The following is a 19,787-nucleotide window of genomic DNA, read 5'->3' as shown; positions in this document are numbered from 1 at the left end:
TATATATATATATATACATATTCTGGCTAAGCACAGTCACCATGTCATAATAAGCATCTATTAGTTAGCGTGAAACGTGACACAGCCGTGGGTGTTGTGATAGTTGTTTGACTCACCAAAGACACGCAACTCTGCGTTGGCATAAATGACTCCGTGACGATTTTCTGCTATGCACTGGTACATCCCTGAATCATCAAATGTCAAGCTGCTGAATCTCATCTCTTTCCTGTTAACCTGTGGAGTGCAAAGTAAAACAAAATAAAGCATCTTTTCCCATAATGTTTGAGTTCTGTTACAAAGCAAATGGCCATAATTAAAGTGATGATGGCTGACATGATGGCTACTGCAGTTCATCTGCCTGGCAGAGGATTTCATTAATGCATAATGATACATCCAGCAACCTCCCCCACGTTTCTGTCACTGGCTGCTCTCTAGAGCATTTTCGAGCCTGATGACAGTTGCTTCTATGGAGCATTACACAACACATGCTGGCACCTGCTCAAAAACAAAAGGTGCTTTTTATTGAACTCTCCTGACACCATGTCTACCCACAGTGCCAGCTTCCTGTCTCTGCTGTGCTCCTGTAACAACCCTTGGCTGCATACCGAACAGAGACGAGATCTAGACAGCCACCGAGAGGGCTCTGAGCATTTTAGAGTCATAGCTCATTTGCATTCACAGTTACAAGACAATAACAATCTATGAGTCTGAATAATACCGGTTCTCCGTTTTTCAGCCAGCGGATGTGTGGATTAGGCTTGCCACTGGCTTTGCAGGACATGGTGTAGTCGCTCCTGAGGTCTTTTTCAGTGCTACGGATGTGCTCCACCCACTCTGGAAAAGCTGCAAGTGAGAACATTTAAATGAGGGGTTTGAGAAAAATCTTAAGATTTACCCTGTCTGGTGACAGTGCTAATAATAGCAGTGCTGACGAGTTTATCCCATAAAGCACACCTAGGAGAGATTTAATACAACTGATAAAGACTTTGGAAAACTACAGTATAAGTTAAGACAAGAAAATTTCAAATTACCTTCCACAGACACGCGAGCGGTGTGGTAGTCCTTTCCTTTCGAGTTTATCGCCTCACACTTATAGGTGCCACCGTCTTCAAATTGCACGTTGTACAGATGCAGTTGAGTCCCCGTCATGCGCACCTCGTGGTTTGACGGCAGATGTCCGTCTATCTTCTTCCAGCGGATCTCAGGGACAGGACTGAAAAGGGCACACAGGGGAAAATAATGCACGAGCAGGCATAAGTTGTAACGCTTGTTGCATGCTCCACTATACTTATCATTCTGAAACATGGGTTGTAAATCATGTGACTTCATGAGCATTTGTCAGCAGCTGTAGAACTTTGAGAGCTCACAGAATGATATGTTTGGATCTGATTTCATTGTAAACGGAGCAGAACAGCCTCTGAAACTGAGTTCATATTCACTTAAACTTTCCTTTAAGAGTCGTTTTTATTGCGGATTACCTCTACATGGCTGGCTAGTGTGAAATTCTACAATCTAGCATTTTTTGTTTACCCATATTCTCTCTTACTTACTTCCCCAAAGCAAAGCACTCCAGGGTGACATTCTGCCCCACCAAAGCAGTGGTGTCAGGGAACTTGACTCTTAGGTCAGCCGGGTATTTCCTGATAGGACCTGAGTGGAAGAGCAACAAGTTATGATGTGTTCTGATTCTTAACCCAGTTTATAGATGCTAACAAAACAAATACTTTAAAATTATTTTGTGTTTGTTCTCAAGGTTTTCTTTGAAAATCTCACACCAGATTCACCATAATGCGTATATATGGAACTCTTATATCCCATACTGTGTGTGTGATTAGGTTATTTGTTTCTGTGAATGTAATTTTGTCATTTTTTTAATCTTACAAAGAAGTATCAATCTGTTCCTACTCGGTATCCTTACTTGTAATTTGCAGTTTAAAAACTCTGGTCCAGGACTAGATCCAGGGCCCTGGATTTCTGAATGTCTCATCCACTCTGCTGTTTCTTTATCAACTGAGTTACTTTAAGTTTAACCACTGTTCTATAGCAATCAGTAATCAGGTGGTTAAAACACAAGATATAAGCAACAACAATGCCGTTGCTGACTGATGAACACACATGGGACACAGTGAAATCATATAATCAGAGCATTAAAGTGAAAGAAATGCCTATAGAATGTAATAAAAGCTTTATTTAGAGCCCTAAGCATGACTCATGTTTACATGCTTAAACACATTAACAGAATGTATAAAATTCTGTATACACATTTATAAAACCTGGACAAATGCACACACACACACATAAAAATTAGATAGAGGTAAATAATGTAACATCATACCCAGAAGACACGGCATAATACATGTATGCCTGAGAGAGCCCAAACAACTGCTCAGCTCTGTCCCCGGCCCCCTTTGATGGAACAAATCCTTCTAGCTTGTGTTCTACTATTCAACACATGCTTGCCACAAGTAAAACTAGCTCAGAGTTTGACAGCGATGAAAGTAAACGTCTAATGGATTCTTGGAAACCCCTTAAGGAAAAATGTTAACATTGCTTAGTTTGGTTTTTGAACCCATTACTTCAAGCTGTTCAGATACATACGGCCTAAATAAATAAGAGCACATACATCTCTTTAGTTTCTGTCCTTCGTTTTGGCACAGTTTATGTTTCCTCTTGTCCTCTGTAGCCAGCTGGCTCTGTCTCAAAACAAGCATCATGTGTCAGTCTACTACTGAGTTCATTTAGTTCTGTAAATTTAATTTAAAAAGTCAATACCAGGGACATGACCTTAATGCATTTAGAGCAACCAACGCTGTCATTAAACACAGTGCTACAGTAGGGACAGGAGGAAAGAATTGCAGCCGGCGCAGCATTTTAGTCACTTCCTGTCTTCAAGCATCTCTCAACACTTGAGGTCCTGCCCTATAATCACACCTCACTGGCAAAAGAATGTGAGAATTAATACAGGAAACTACATCTGAGGAAGTGTGGCATTTATAGTAGACACATATTTAATCCCTGTTGAATCCCTCCGTTTTACTGACATAATTGCTGTGCATTGCAAGCATAAACTGGTATTAAACACAGTATTTTACGCTTGAATTCTTGGAACCTTTTTTATAATTTTGTATTCCATTTTCTATTTGTGCTTTCTGTTAAGCTGCAGAACCCAAAAGTCTGTTACTACTACTTTAGCAACAATCAGAGTCAAAAGCAACAACAAATAGACAACAAGAAGTAGAAACCGGGGTACTAACGTTCAGTCTGAGGCTCGAGGGGGATGTAGTTGGAGAAGACACTCTTGGAAATAGACGGGCTTGAGGCGATGCAGGAGTAATTTCCTCTGTCCGAGGAGTCCACCTTAGAGATATAGAGGTTGCCTGTTATCTGGGAGACAAAACGTCGCTTGTCCGGTATGATGAAGGTCGGGAATTCATTGAGGATCCAGCGGAATGACAGCTCGGCTGAACAGAAAGAGGAACAGCAAAAGGCACCTGTCAGTCAAGAGTCTGGGCTTACCCACTGCTTTTGAAACAGTGAAGGAGGCTGGATGTGAAGCAAGGGCACTCTGAATGATCTGGTAAGCTTGTGAAGACAACAATCTCTTTATCTTAATAGCTAAGAAGCTAACCATGTCCTTAACAACAGTATACAAAATATCTGATTAATTCATTTCAGTTCACCAAGTTCATGAAAACAGCAGTGAGGATATGTGCATGAATGGTCACAATTATTTAACATGACTGAGTCGCTGTGTCAAGGACCAGAGTAAAACTTAAAGCAATGCAAGCAAGTTTGTTCATTTTCCATACGACTTGTCTTGGTCCCAGAGTTTTGTGGGTTCAGATTTCTTTCGGGTTTTTGTGAAGGGATTATGTTCTATTCTATATTGTTTACGGTCTTCTGTAATTAACTAGATGTTAATGCTGCAAAATATTAGGGCTCATTCTTTTTAGGAACATCCAGCAACAGCAGGCTAAGGCTTCACATGTTGTACCTGGATAATGCGGTGGGGGAGCGCAGAGCAACACGGCCCCCTGTCCCTCTTTGACATACACTGACGACCTCTCCTCCGATGAGAAAAGATCGAGATCTGAGAAGGGGAGAGAAAATAATCACATCCCGTCATCACATGTTTTAAAGATCTCTGCAAAACGACACTTACGGTGTAAGTTTTGTATAAAGATCAACGATTCTTTTGGAAATGAGTTGTGATCTCTGAGCGCATTAGCATTTCACAAATTATATTTGTCATACTGAATTTGATTTGTCCCAGTTGTCCTTGTCATTTCAGTTTGCATAATATGCATGAAAGTACAGCAAGGCAGCGCTGTTAAAAATAGGAGATGCTTTACACATCAGACTGTAAATGGAAAGCTTACATCCAAACTGGACAGAGGCCTCTCTGCTTACGACCGTGCCATATGTGTTGGTAGCCAAACAGGAGTATTGACCCACATGTTCAGTCTTATCAGGCTTGCTGATGACCAAGTTTCCTCCTACTAAACTGTAGTGACTACCCACTGCATCCAAGTCAATTTCCATGCCGTCCAGCTTCCACCTGCAACACAAACGATCAGGGTTAGCACAGCCGCCCTGTTTGAAAGGAGTCAGAGTCGCGTTCTTTTTCTTGTTGTTTCTAGTTGATTTTACATCGAATAACACGAGCAGATAACTTATCTGAAGCACTGACATACATTACAAAGTCTGACAAGTGACTGCACTAAAGCTGATCTTTTACCGTAAGTTTACCAGATTTCATAAACTGAGGGCTTCTCTATTAAAAAATGACAAATTTTAATGCTTTGAAAGGCAGAACAGAGTGCACTATAAATGAACCCTCTTAAACACTCAATGCCAGCTGCGGTCAAAGCTAATTCCTTCCCCTCTGACATCTAATTCTGGGCTCCTTGACAGTGAAACCGATTTAAGGGATGCAGAGCAATCTAATTTACATGTATTTGCGACTAAATTGAAACAGATGATCTAAAACACTTTAAATTTTGAGTCCAAAAAAATTAAATGAAAAACAAAAGTTATTTTTGCTAAATCTGCTTCAGAATTTTATTTGTTATTAGGATTTTCCTCTGTGTCTCCTTCTTGGAGTTTACCTGATTATAACCACAAAGAGAAAATATAAATATGTGCTGCAAATAAAATAAATAGTGCCACACACAACACACTTGGAGTTCCATCACCATTAAGGTAACATCTTTGTGAGCACGCAGTTTGACAGCAGGTCCGAAAACAGTCTGAGGGATTGTGAGAGGTGAGAGGCACATAACATGCACAGCGTGTAGTGTATATGCGGAGCGTATGTTACTTGTATGTGGCAGGTGGATTGGCTCTAGCCCGGCAGTTCATGGTAATTTTGGCCTCGGGTGACTCCTCAGGGTAGATGGTATCCACCGGCTGCTCCTCAAACACTGGTCCGTAACCTGTGACTTCATCTGCAGGCAACAAACAAACAAGACCAAGGGTTAATAACTAAGAGCAGTCTTACAGAGAAGTGAAATCAAGTTTCAAGAGCATCACATTTGTCTCCCATTTGTCAGCTGTGGGGCAGTTTAATCAAAAACAAGAGAACTGGGTTCAGAAATAACACAAGAAAAGATACAAATAAACAACAACAACAAAAACAACATGCTGACTGGATTGTGAGATTGCCTCTGTGAGGACCTGCCATTTAATATGTCAGCCTGATTTGCGTTTTTCACAGACATGCACACCTCTAGCTTAGACGCCGGGTTTAGATAAATCCCAGTTGTAGCTGTAACTAATCTAATTCTTGAGTCCGCACAAACTCTCTTTCAGGCATCGACACAGGGTAATAAGCCTCTGCTTTATTCCAAACCACAAACTCACACTAATTACGGCAGAGATGTGCTCAGTCAGGTGCCAAACCAGAGTGACGCATTTATCAGTTGCCAGTGGATATGTTATTGTTCCACACTAATACAAATCCTCCAAGTGGAAATGCCAACTATACTTAGCATAATCCAAACCTGCTTCATACCGCATGTGTCATCCTCGGCGCTGCGGAGAAGCGCAGCACAGGAAATTTCAGATTCAGCGCTCTCCTCGATGAAAACGCGTTTCTTGGTTCAAGCTTCCTTTTACAGCATCGTCAGGCACACGTAATTAGCCCCAATTACTCATTAAAACAGACAGACATCACGAGCAAAGGCATGAATAAGACATAAACACAATGCCAGGCTATGAATAAGCAATGAGGCGAAATGTTCCCAAATGCTGATTATTCTCTCAGATCAAGAGCGTGTGTAGGTGACTGCGGCAATACAAATGTGCGGGCGCGCACATGTGTGTTATTCCCTCGCGTCTCTGAGTTCTAAGAGAGCACAGCTGACACCTCAATGGGGAGAGGCCGGCTCTTTCAGACGGCGATATCCTGCGCCTCTTCGATCCAGGGCAGTACTTACAGATTCGCTCACTCTGAAAATGTCACATCGACAGACTCTGCGACCTTTAGAAACCCAAACAAAGGACCATTATATTTATAGGATCCTTCTATCCGTAATTTACATCACAAAAGCAGTTGGGTATATTTGTGTAGCGTGACAACAAAATAGAATGAGAGCTGTACACATTCCAGCAGTCAAATATGTGATTGCTGGCTATTTTCAAGGAATATCCAAAACGCATCATGCAGTTTAACCAGTAAATTAGATGCATATTCTTCTGCCTCGACTGTCACGAACAGAAAAAAAGCAGGAAGGCAGAATTATAACCACATTTGCAAGTTAGCTATACCCTCCGCAGCCAACCAGAAGGCAACAATTAAGACATTAGGAGACAGGATCATCTCCCACTCACACTACAGCAGCCAACCATGTGCAAGTACTTGACATTGATGTAAATCCCAAGGACTCTGAATTACCACTGAGAGAGAAATTACACATATAATAAATGGGCCATTGTGGGGCTGATGGAAGGCAAATTAAGTGAGGATCTATGTTCTGGGAACAAGAGAGGTGAAAAGAGAAATGAAAGAAACAGAAAACATGAAAGAAACATAAGATTCAGTAGAGTAAAGGGAATCTACTGACCCTTTTCTACTGCTAGGCTTAGGCTGTGCTGCGTCGGTGTCATGAAAAAATACTGCAAATGCGAGACTGTGGAGGTTGGAAGGGAGTCACTGAGGCTGCACTGCAGTGCTGAAATAGCAGCTGAAGTGTAACTCAGACATGAGCACTGGTGCCGTTCCTATGCTTTTCCTGTAATGGGGGACGTGGCAGATGGTGGAAGGGGGCTGTTAAACAGGCCGCACAAGACCCACAGCCTGGAGACACACACGGGCCTCTTACATTCTCCCTGCCTCGTTTCATTTTCTCTGTCTCAAGCTCTCCCTGGATTGCCTCTGTCCCTCCACCACCTTTCCAATCTAAATCCTGCTGTCACGGTTTGCTCCCCTTTTCTTTGATTTACTTCCACAACTACTTGGGTCTCTGAGCTTTCTGGTTGTTAAGGTTGCTTTATTCAGTACATGTTCTGTTTTGGTTTTTTTCTTAGTGACATGTCTTGACATTTTTATATAACCCAAATATGCACCATTTGCACAAAATCTAAGGATTTCTAGAGGATGAAGCACACTGACACCATTATCACAGGTGGGATTTGTGGCTCTGAATCAAATACGGGATGTACTGCTATTAAAATGTGTCTTGCCAATTATAATGCATCATAATAACTTTAATAATCAATTCATTTTTTCTAAAGTGCTGTATGTTCATCTTAATACTTTTGTGTTCACTGTTGTGCAAAAAAAAGGTCTTTTCTCAGCTCCCCACCTAAACTCTTTGCGCCCTCATTTCAAAGGAGTCTAATATGCGAAGTTCAAAACAAAACACAATACGATACTGTCGCTAGTCACTCCATTTCATTCTTCTCTTTCCTAATCTGTATCTCTCACAGGTTCTCTTCTTTCCCTGCATAAAACCCTTTCTGTTCTCGTTTTGGCACTACTTCGCCTTGGATGTACTGAGCCTTCCCGTTTAGCTGGCAAGTAATTATTTACCCAGTTGTCAACTGAGTGATCCCACCTCCTACTTACACACAAAAACACACAAAGAAAGAAAGAAACATGGACAATAAGTCTCAAGAAAAGGCCACATCTGTTCAAAAGGAGAAGAAGCACACACACAGTCAGGAACGCTCTGTCTCCTGAGCCTGCTGGAAGTGATCTTCCACTGGACCTGCTTTATTATCAGACACAGACAGTCTGATTCAGCCGAACAGCAGGTAAGCTTAGACTCTCATTTGAATTTGAAAAACCAAAGCTTGTTATTTCAGGAGGCTGTTATCTTTCATAGCAATGGTTTCTAATGAGACATCAATTATTCATTATGGTTTTAGGTATAATCTCAGTTGAATCACAATTACTTGCTGGCTAGAAGTATTATAAAACATATATTCAAAATCTGTTTGTTTTTTCACTTTTAAGTGCCTTTATTTTATTTGCAGCCTTTTCTCACATTGCCATTCTGCAAAAAACAATGTTCTGAAGCAGTTTTCCTGTCGTATCCCAGTAATCACATAATTAGTCCAAATCCCCGAAGAAGGTAATTCTCTAATGAATTTAACTTTGATCACAACCGTGCTTTAGAGCAACATCTGTAGTATGGCTTGTTTGCATGACCAAGTGAGTGTCCAAGTGGGACAGATAACATATTGTATCCTTCTGGCACTAAAAGCACAATGCAATAAAATAATTGCCCACAAACCCCCGAGCCACATCATGAGCGAGGGTAGTAAACCAAACTCTCCCTGGAGTGAAAAACCTACTTTTTAAAATCGTATATTTTTAAAAACAACTTGCCTCACTGCAGGCCAAAGTACTCACAGAGGTTTGGCCCAGGGTACGGCCAGGGTCAGTCATGCAGGGTATGTTTAATTTGTTACCAGCTGTGCTGTTACAACTGCACTCGAAAGAAAATATTGTTTGATAGAGCAGAACTATCGAAGATAATATACATCTTTGAACTTGAGTCCAAAGATTTTCACTTTTATACGCATTGATGTGTAATGCTCGATGACTGGAATCTCCGTATTAGTCTGCAGCTGTAAAAGTTTGCTCTGTATGTGTGTGTCCAGCTGAGAAGTGATTTAAAAAGGCAGCATTAAGATTTTAATACTTTTACAGCCATCGTTCAGCCCGACAAGGGGTGAGCACTTGGTACTAAAGAGGCAGGCATTAGGTGAGCTCTACTTTAGCTTTAACAGCAGGATGATGGGGATAAACACTGCTACGAGCTGAATGATAAGCAGTTCAGTTATATGAAAAAAACCCTGCTTCTGCAGTGTGTCCCAGCTGGAAGGCTGTCTACACGATGTTCTGACCTTTAAGAAACTTGCTATCGACACCGATGACTAGACCTTCATCCTTATCCAGGTTTGACAAAGAGTTCAAAATCACCAAGCCTAAGCAGCAGTTTCTCACATTTCTTTCAGTGCCGAGTGACCTTAAAAAGAACTGATGTGGGCATCAAAAAACAGCCAGCAGAGTCCAAACTACATCATGTTCTGTTATTTCTGTAAACATGAAGAAATAATGTCAGCTTGTTCAGGAGGTGATACTCCACAAGGACACATAAGAAAAAAAAGGTCAATACTTCAAGAAAAGGTGAAAGACAATCAATGGCAAAGCATCAAGAACAAGAACAAAAAGTGACCAACAGAAACACAAGATGCTCACTAGAGCCATCAACAATTCAACCTGCGAACAGCATCACATGTTTCTAAGCAACAAATCAGCAAGCCTTCCTTCTACCAATTTATCCCTTGCCGACAGCCTGCTTCACCTTTATTTTTCTCCTAGAGACAAGCACACTGGGCGAATAGTAAGTCAAAAAACAGAAATTACAGCCTCTCCTACCTTAGAGACCAAATAATCAAAACTATCAGTAAGTATAAAGCATAATGGTTCGTAAACTAGCTATATAAATATGTAGGCTGTCTCAATCAATTATGTAAATGTAAATATGACCTTTTTTTTTTACATTTACAGTGTGTGTGTGTGTGTGTGTGTGTGTGTGTGTGTGTGTGTGTGTGTGTGTGTGTGTATGTATGTGTGCGTCTACATATATGAAGATGAAATGCACATTATTTCCCTTCTTTGTCTCATCTATCACCCCCAAATAGCACCACGGTGAAGCCTGACAGCTCAAATACAGTTCCTAGCTCTAAATACCAGCCTAGGTTCATATGTATAACATCTTGGATCCAAACCATCTCTATTAGAATTCATGTACATCTGAAAGAAGAAGAAATGCAGAAATAGAAACAGTGGAAAAAACATTATGTCTGGGTTTTTTCATTAACCCTATCCCACTGTGGACGAGAAAGGGAGCCATCTGTCACTGCTTGAATGGGAATCCTGAAAGCGAAATTCTCTGGTAGTTTGACCACTTCAGTTGGCAGGGGTTGGACAAAAAACAGTGAAAGCCCATTTGTAGCACACTTACTTCCTCTCTTGGCTTTTAAGAGTATCTGCAATAATGAGTTGATCAACGTAACACAAAAGCTTGAGAACTGTTTACTGTAATTAAGGAGAACAATGAAAAGAAGTTGTATTTATATTATAAATAAAGCTATGCTTTATAATAGTTACACTGTATTGTTTTTATGCTGAACCCTTAAAGGCAGTTGTATTTTATGTGAAAAGTGTCTGCTCACCAGAAGACTTTTTAAAATAGCGTGTCCTCGTGAACTATGTCAGCTGCATCTGCAGCTGTGTAAAATTTGGTGAAGCAGAGGTCGCCATCCTGATGTCTTGCAGGAATAAACACATTAAAGAACCAAAGTGTTTTTATTTCTGTAGGAAGGAACAGCAAATAGAAAACTTGGCAAATGCCAGTAAAGAGTTAGAGCTATTTTCTTTTAATGCAAAAAGAAATCAAAACCCTTCTCAAAAAGTCTAGTAACATAGCCTTGACTAAAAACAGAGGCTGTCAAGAAGGCCACAACTCCACTGACCTGCCAGAGCAGACAGTCTCTGGTTTAGAAAATATAAATCAGATGGAAACGAGCCTTAGAATTTTGGTACATTCCTGCTTTTGATAACCCGTCTCCATTTACTAGAATGCTCAAAAAGATTCAAAGGCACATTGGCAAAAGAAATATGTCTATGGCCAAGTGTCAAAAGATATTCAGAAAACATAACACATGACACATAAGCTTGTGGCCTTTTCTGTGACCTCAAAACTTGATCTCTGACATTTATGAATGTTTTTGTTAAAGAGAATCCCAGCACAATATAGGCTGGTAATTATATTTGACATATAATTACACTTACCTCCATAAAAGTCAGGTACCTCCCCAGTGACAGACGCACCTGGAACATTTAACAAAGAATGTCAAGTCAAGCCAGCGTACAATCTCGGCTCTGTAAATATGAAATACAAAGTACAACCGAATGGAAGAAAGCAGTCCTACCAACCAGGTACTAAAACATTTATCGTAAGTGTTCAACACAGTTCTGTACTTAGACTTCATTTATACTTTTTGTGTCAGTGTAAGTCTTATTATGGGCCAACTGAACCACAGAATCACAGACACGCACACACTCACTGCCTATACTTCTGCTGTAGGCTAGTGTGTACTTGACTTTTGCCCAACTGTCATGGCAGTAATGTCACATTAATCTTTGTTGGGGCTAAACTAAAATGTCAAGCCAATGTTCTCTACCCACAATAAAGACCAGAGACTGCTGTTTGGCTGTTGTCTGCTTAGATGAAGCAGCCATACTATACCTGGATTTCAACTTTAGTTAATCATGTACGATGCATGCAGCTGGTACAAAATACAGCTAATGGCGTCAAAACAAAAACCAAAAGACAAGATAATACCCCTGTTTTAGACTCTCATCACTGGCTTTATAAATGACTTCAAGATTTTACTGATCACACTGAAATGCTTCAGGGTTTACAGTAATTCTCTGCTACGTTGCTGCTCTCCTGTGAGCCAGGGTATATGATGAATATAAAAATCCAAAGAATTTTAATGTATGTTATCTATATAGGGCTGTGCGAAATGACCAAAATCTCATATCCCGATATAAGACATCTATCGTCTGATAACGATATAAATCACAAAACTTTAACATTTTCTGTAAATTCTGTGAATCTCGTGCAACTCGACTTGCTCAACTTCGACTTGTTTCCAGCTGGGCGTTGTGTACCTGGAGTCGAGTGTTTTAACTGATGCATGAAACGATATATTTTTAGACATAAGTTGTAAAGGCCGCCGTTTTCTTTGTGAGTATTTATTACACGACGTGCTGCGGGGAAAAGCCTGTTCTAACGTTTGAGTCTAAGGTTTATTTTTTTAGCACCTGATGGCTATTTTTTGCTTCTCATCCGTAGATACTCTGCATACTCTTTCACGTGATTCAGTTTCTTTTGAAATGTCTCAACAGGATCTTGCGCTTTATTGTGAAAGGTTTGTGGAAAATAAACAAGCAGACACGCAGTGGTTTTACCGTCTTTGTTGCTAACGACAACGCATAAAAACAGGCGCTTGTCCGTCCGTAGTGTGGTTATATTAAATATAAGAGAAAGAGAGAACTTTAGGAAATTAATATAGCCACTACAGTGACCATCAAAACAATGAAAAAAATATTGCCGTAAACGTTTATTTTGCGACACCACGAAACAAACGATAGCGTAAAATTAAACGATAGACATTTTTATATCTTCGTCCGATATATATCATTATATCGAACAGCCCTATATCCATATGTGAAGTTGTTTTTTTTTTTTAAAGTAAATAGACGTCAATAATAGGGGTGCAACAATACTTGTATCAATATTGAACCGTTTGATACACTGCTTTCGGTTCAGTACGCATATGTATCGAACAATACAAATTTTTTTATTTATTTTATCAACTTTTCTTCTGACGATTCTGTCTGTGTTAAGCGTTCAGTGGTTCTGCGTTTGACTACTCCGCCTAGGCTGCACTGTTGAGTGCAGATCCACTGAGCACAGCGCAAGCTAGCAAGACAGAAGCTAAGCTCGTTGCAACATGGCAACTGCCTCAACACTACCCGAAATTGAACCTCCCCCACCCTCATTCAGATCTGGCGTTTGGAACTATTTTGGTTTTCATGTGAAGCATGATCCTGAAGGTAAGCGCGTCATGGACAAAAGTAAAACAGTATGTCGGATGTGCCACACAATGCTCAATTACATGGGTGGGAACTACTGCGTTAGCGCACTTAGCTTGTTAACGTGTTGATGCCGTCCAGCCCCAAGTGCGGGGGCTTGTTGTTGCAGCAACATTAAATTTAAAAACTGTACTTTTGAGTTAAAATATATATTTATAATTTTAATAAATGACAAATTGGCATGTTCATGCCAAATTAAAAAGGCATGAACATTTTTTGTATCGAAAAAATATCGAACCGTGACACCAAAGTATCGAACCGAACCGAACCATGAATTTTGTGTATCGTTGCACCCCTAGTTAATAAGCGCTGCATGTGTGATAATGTTGGTGCAACATTCCATTCAGATTGACTCACATGTTAAGGAGGAGATAGGACACATGCACATACGCTACGATCATCATAGTAAAATGATTTTGAGAAAGATGTGTAGAGCCCAGAGAGTCACAGTCCACATGCTCTGATTTTTTAGCTCATGTGAAATCAAATTTCAAACAAGCGAGAACTGCCTGTGGTATAGGGACACAGAGACAAAGAGAAGGTTGTTTCCTTTTTAGACAGGTCATTTTCAGGCCTGCTGTTTTCTGTCTACTTTGCTTTCTTTCCAACACAGCAGATTGCACAGCCACATGCTGCCCTCAGAGGCACACGACTGCCAGCTTTGGCCTATCAGATATAGCCTACGTATCTTTTTTTGTCATCTTGTTGCCATCCTTTGAATTTATGCTACGCTGTAACTACTTAAACCTGTTAAGATTTCTCTGCTGCATTACAACAAAATCCATCTTAACTGGATTGATTAAAATTACATTTTTATAAAAAAAAATTTCTTGAAGCACACATGACTGCCAGCATCGTTAGTTTTCATAATGTCCTTTGGAGCTGGCATTTAGCAGCTCGTTCACAGTTTGTCATTCTTGCTCTTCATTCATGGACACACTGACAATCCAGTTTTGACAAGTGTGCTACTATGCGTGCTGCCAGCCACCTGTATGATTTTTATCCTTTACGCTTTGTAGCTGGAACCGCTTGTCAAAGTGTGCATGAGACACTATTTACTGACAAACTGCTACTGCCAAAAGAATCCCCGACAACCAGGTTTTTACGCAGCAGTACTCGAAAGCTGAAGGGCATGTGAGTAAATGCAAAGCTAAATGGCAAAGTCCTTTTGAATGTTGCATTACTGTTTGAAAAGAAACTTGTCAGGGAGCAACTGCTCAGCTAAATGCAGCATATCACCAATGTCAAGCATGATTTCTGTCATTCAAATTAACCTCAGAGGTTGTTTGTCTAACTATTTTCTTTGAGTTTAATGTGCTTCATACCCGAACAGCTGCATGAAAGGACCAGGAGATGGAGCAGCAGGGTGAGGTGCAACATGATGTTGAATTGAGGACCACCTGGTGGGGTTAGAGCCAGAAGCTCAGTTGATGGAACATTAGCAGGACTGCTTGTTTTTCCTAAAAGAGATAAAGAAGAAAAGGAAAAAAAGCAGAAAATTTGACAGTTAGAAACATCAATTTTGTAGCCAGTACAAAGTTCACAGATAGATTATAAAAACAACCCCTGGCTTAATTACTATGGCAAAATAATGACTAACAAAACGTAATCTGCTAAAGACGGTCAAGATAATGAGACAGGAAAACAAATATAACTAAGAACAAGGCCAAGAAGAGAGTCAGCTATGTAAATAAGGAACTAACTGAGAGGATGACAAATGAACACAGAAGTAACCATACAGTATAAAAAAACCAGTGGGAAAACTATCACAAATCACAGAGTATCTACAACTCAAACACAATAAGAGCTAAAAGGCTCAAAATGCAAGAGACAAAAGTTTAAAACCATAAATGAATAAACAAAAATAAACTAAGAAAATAGATCCATATGAGAAAACACCTGAAGATCTGAATAAAAAACACTAAAACATGACATAGGAGGTGATAGGGGAGGATAAATGACACAGAACGAAAGGGGGAAAAGAATAACTAGGCACAAAAAATAAGAACATTTCTGTTTGGTCAATAATTTCTTTGTGATAACAAAGCTTCTTGGCAATCAATGTTGTACAGTTGGAAAGCCTTTTCATTTCAACAGGCACTGGAAAGAAATGTAAAAGTGTTTAAAGACAAGAAACAGGAGATTATTAAAAACAGACAACTCCACTACAAGCTCTACAACATTGAAGAAATGCACAAAGAGCTGCAGTTCAAGATTCAAGACACGGTGAAAATAATGAAGGCTTGCAAATAATACTTGACGAAGCACTGCACAGCGCACAGAAATGCAGAGCAAGCTCCAAGACGTGGATAAAAAGCATCAAGCGCTGCAAGTAATGTTTGATGACACGCTGGCAAGGAATCCCAAAATGCTTAAAGGGAAAGAGCAACAGGAAGAAATGCAGAGGGCGATCCAACTTATTCTCCAAGACTTGGAGAACAAAAACACTTTTTTATAATGAAGTCAAGGAAAAAACCATGGAGCCCAGGAAAATAAAAGGAAAGAAGAAAAGGAGGAACTGGGAAAATATGCAGAGATGCAGTGTAGGATCCAAGAAATTGTGGGGAAAAAACACAACAGCTCCAAGTACTCTAGCTTAAAGTACAGGAACGATTCAAGAAATGTAGAAGAGAAATCAGGAGTTACAACACAGCACAGTATAACAGAAGAAGACACACAAGCATGAGGCAAAGAAAATTCAGGAGGAGAAATACAAAGAACTGAAACAAAGCCAGATTTGAAGAACTGGACAAAAGGTTCAAGAAATTCAAGGAGCTGAACACAGAAACAATCGTTTAAGTAAAAAAAAGCAAAAAAAAAAAACCTGACAGCTCCAGGAACAGTTTCTGAAAAAGAAGAAAAAAGTGCTTCAGGTTTTTCCAGAAGAAGACCTCTGCTGCTTCATCACATAATCATGAACAAAAGCTGCCTTCTCTTCCTCCACCTTATTCCCCATCTCCTTTTTTCACCCCTCCTCTCTCCCTCCATTACCCTCTCTGCCTTTCTCACCTACCTCCACAACCCTCTCCCTCCCTTCTTCACCCTTTTCCCTCTCTCCCCCTCAACCCCCAACCGGTTGCGATAGATGGCCTGGTACTGATGGAGGTTTCTTTCCTCACCATTGCCCATCACCTAGTGCATGCTCATAACGGATTTCTGGGGTTTTCATTCCTCTGTCTCTTTCCTCCTTTCTATCCCTTTCTTTTGACCTATTTTTCCCTTATACTTTTCCTTTACACCACACTTTTTTCCTCTCTTCCTTTCCACTATCACCCCCAACCTGTTTCTTCACTCCTGAGAACACAGGGTAAGGTAACAGGGGGATAATAAACAGGGATAATAAACACAATCAATCATAAAAACATCATACTCTAGAAGTATCTGTCATGGTTTCCTGATCCTCCTGGTTTGACTCATCCTTTTCTCTCTATCGCTCTCTCTCTCCCTATCCTCTGAGTCTGTGTGTGTGTGAGTGTGTGTGTGTGTCTGTTTATTATTTTTCATTTTTATTATTCAAAGTGTAGTCTTCTCATCACAGCATTACAGTGTCTCTAACGTGGAAACAGAATCACGATCAAAAGTTTAACCAGTCATTTGTCGCCACTACGTGGACCATGACAGTGAAGATTCATCTTCACCACGTCTCTGATTCCCGTCAGCCTCAAAGGCGTCGGATCCTTGAAAGGTTGACACCTGATGATTGGCATTTGGACAATTTCCTGAAGAAACCCTGAGCGCTGGTTAAGCTGAGCAGGCGTCTCGTCTCTTACTCACTACCCCTAAAATCTTAACGCCACGCCACCAGCTCTCAGCCTCATTCCCAGTAACACAATATGAAAAGCAACAGCTGTGTGTTTGTGTGTGTGTGAGGGAACACAAAGAGAGCTTTGACAGAGATAAGAAGCGGAGGAGAGATCACATAAAGGTGGAAAATATTTGGCGTGAAATTGTTAATTCAGTATCTTTATTTACTTAAGGGTGTAGAATCAGGTCACACTGGAAATGGTTCATGTGTTTAGAAGAAATTCAAATTGTACTGCCCACAAAATGAACCCACGGGGAAAGAAAAAAACATTTTTTACATCTTTTGACATTTTGAGAGCCGGCAGAGTAATAATACAGAGAAAATTCTCCAATTTACTCCACAGTTTTGTCTGTCAATCAACCCAAACCTGGAGGCCTCGTCTACACTCATATATTAATTTTCTGGTGTTACAGCACTGAGCATCAGCTCAATACCAGCAGACCTGTCTGAGGTCATTCTGGTTTGGTGAGTGTTGATTAGAGTATAATTGAACATGAGGCAGACACTATTGATTCTTTGTGAACAGCCTGAGGTGTCAGCTGGCAGAGACTCAGAGGTGTGACAGTAGGATTGAGATATCAGCACTCGCCAGACAAATGGAGTCTTATTACAGAAAAACGGATTATGACAGAAGAGAGTGCATGTAATATGGCAGCTTTGCATGACACAAACAAAGCTGGACTTACTGTATGACTAAACGTTTTAATACGCCGACGCATGGTGGGGACGCACACAAAAATGAGCCGCGCCATAAACAGGCAGACGCACTGTAAACCATACCATGTGCACGGTATGCTGGGACATGATGTCCGAGCTGCACAGCTCCTCGAAAGCCGCAGAGAAGGGATTTCATCTTTACGCTGGATTGTATCCTAGCAACACTTTTCAAAAGCACCAGTTTCTGTGCTGTGGTGGGTCTTTTGTGAACGGCAATCAAACAACGCAAACACTCATTTTAATCTAGAACAACACCGCTGTTGTGGAACGAAAACCTGGGGTGCTCTGCTCATCTATTGAAGACATTCATCTCTTAGTGTCAGGGAAAGGCCGAAAACCCGCCGTTTACTAGAACTCAACCTCTCCTCTCTCCACTTTGCAGCTATACTGCTACTGTAGATAGCTGTAACTCATTAATCATAAATGTTCCTAATAGATGCACTTAAGAGATTAGGGGATACCACGAAAAGCCTTCTTATAGCATTCAAGTACAAAGTGAAAGAAGAAGAAGAGTCTCATCTACCTCATTAAGAAATGTTACTTGAGTAAAAAACTGTAAAAACACATAAGACTGGTTCAACATGGCAAAGCAACAGACTCTGAAAAACAATATTTGGGCCTCCTTCTCTTTTATCTTATTTCAGCAGCCTGAATGCACTTGATGAGCGCTCCAATCATCACTGTAAATCACAGGACCCCGGACGTCTTCCCCATAAATCATACTTTGGACGTGGCCAGAGCTGCTAACTGTTACTGCTGCAACCAGTGTTGCTTTGCTTTATGAATTTCAAGCACATTCTCTCTCCTTGCTCCTCTTAGGATTCCCAACCTCATTCCACCAAAATCGAATTTTGTCAAGTTACAGTCTTCTTAAGGGCAGATTCTGGGATTTTTTGCTCCAGTCCAATGGCCAATACTGTCTTTTGCTCTTTTTATCACAACCCCACAATTCCCTAAGGGTGCTACTGAAATGGAAGTCAGTGAAACCCCTCCTTTTCTGTGTTTAGCCTGATGTGAGTTGCATAATTGAATAACTTTTTTTTCTCCTTTTTTTAATACTCAGGCAGCCACAGTGAAGTAGGGAGGAGAAATGGACATGGTTACTTTGTGCTCTACAAAGTAACCATGTGGTAGACTTCAAAAACAAGCTCAAATACCATCCACCACCACCCACCCCAGAATACCGCCTCAACCCCCCACCACTCCTTACACATACAATCATAATCACCACCACAATCAGTCATTAACATCAGATTTGCAGTAATCCTACAAGAGGAAGCTAAGACGAGGTTAACTCTGGATTGGTCTTAATCAGTTTGAGAGGGGAAAATGAGCACTGCTTAGACACAGCATCATCTCCTGCAGCATCCCAGTCATGCCTTATTTCACAAGAAAAAAAAACATGTCCTAAATCTAGTAAAGACGAACAGACAAATAAGTGATTGATTGAGGATATAATTTAAAAAAAAACAGCTAAATAGAAGATAATTCAATTTATTAGTGCATGTCCTTCAATGTGAGACACTGCCTCTTGTCTGTTCAGTTTTTGGTCGTCCGTGTGCACCCAGAAAGCAGGTTTGTAGTAGGAGGTATGTAGGAGTCCATGCCCTGAACTTCCAAATATATTCTGTGGTTTTGGGCACCAAGACACCAGCAGAAGTTTCTTAATCATCTGTCTTTAGGGGTGTTTCTTATAGAATGAGGACAACTATAGTTGTCCACATCACTACCTAATGATCGTGATGTGCTGTAAATCAGTGTAAGAAATTTAAAACATGATTAGTTGCTTCATTGCCAAACGTAAGATGACAATATTTACGTAACTCTCTTCAGCTGCCACACAAAATGAGAATTCACGCAGACAGCTTGGAGAACCTGCAAACTCCACCCAGAAAAGGCCAAATGGTGGATTTAAACCCAGGGCCTTCTTGCTGTGAGGGTAATAAAATTTCCTGTCAGTCAGCTTTTTATTTATTCAAAATAAGATAAAAAAGAGAGAGAGTTAAGTCAGTTTTCCTTTTAGTTATTTCCTTTTACAGTTTTTCTCAGTCGCTTTGGTGCGTTCCTCAGATCAGAATTGAAATT

At 40.4% G+C, this 19,787-nt stretch overlaps 1 protein-coding gene across 2 annotated transcripts in view; it reads right to left on the bottom strand.

The window, feature by feature from the left end:
• cntn1a (contactin 1a) overlaps positions 1-19,787 on the bottom strand; it is a 62,336-nt gene that overhangs the window by 13,910 nt on the left and 28,639 nt on the right. For both annotated transcript variants that reach the window (XM_005728143.1, XM_013909560.1), the window contains exons 2-11: positions 14,506-14,640; positions 11,309-11,347; positions 5,321-5,447; positions 4,380-4,558; positions 3,995-4,090; positions 3,255-3,461; positions 1,551-1,650; positions 1,032-1,213; positions 719-843; positions 117-234 (exon numbers count right to left, since the gene is read on the bottom strand). In XM_005728143.1, the coding sequence (XP_005728200.1) occupies positions 117-234; positions 719-843; positions 1,032-1,213; positions 1,551-1,650; positions 3,255-3,461; positions 3,995-4,090; positions 4,380-4,558; positions 5,321-5,447; positions 11,309-11,347; positions 14,506-14,560 (1,228 nt within the window). In that variant the 5' untranslated portion in view covers positions 14,561-14,640. The remainder of the gene's footprint in view (positions 1-116; positions 235-718; positions 844-1,031; positions 1,214-1,550; positions 1,651-3,254; positions 3,462-3,994; positions 4,091-4,379; positions 4,559-5,320; positions 5,448-11,308; positions 11,348-14,505; positions 14,641-19,787) is intronic.

The sequence above is a fragment of the Pundamilia nyererei genome, unplaced genomic scaffold (assembly GCF_000239375.1).
Source record: "Pundamilia nyererei isolate P.nyererei 1_Seehausen unplaced genomic scaffold, PunNye1.0 scaffold00027, whole genome shotgun sequence".
In the NCBI taxonomy this organism is placed as follows: Eukaryota; Metazoa; Chordata; class Actinopteri; order Cichliformes; family Cichlidae; genus Pundamilia; species Pundamilia nyererei.
This window is presented reverse-complemented; position numbering and strand designations above follow the sequence as displayed.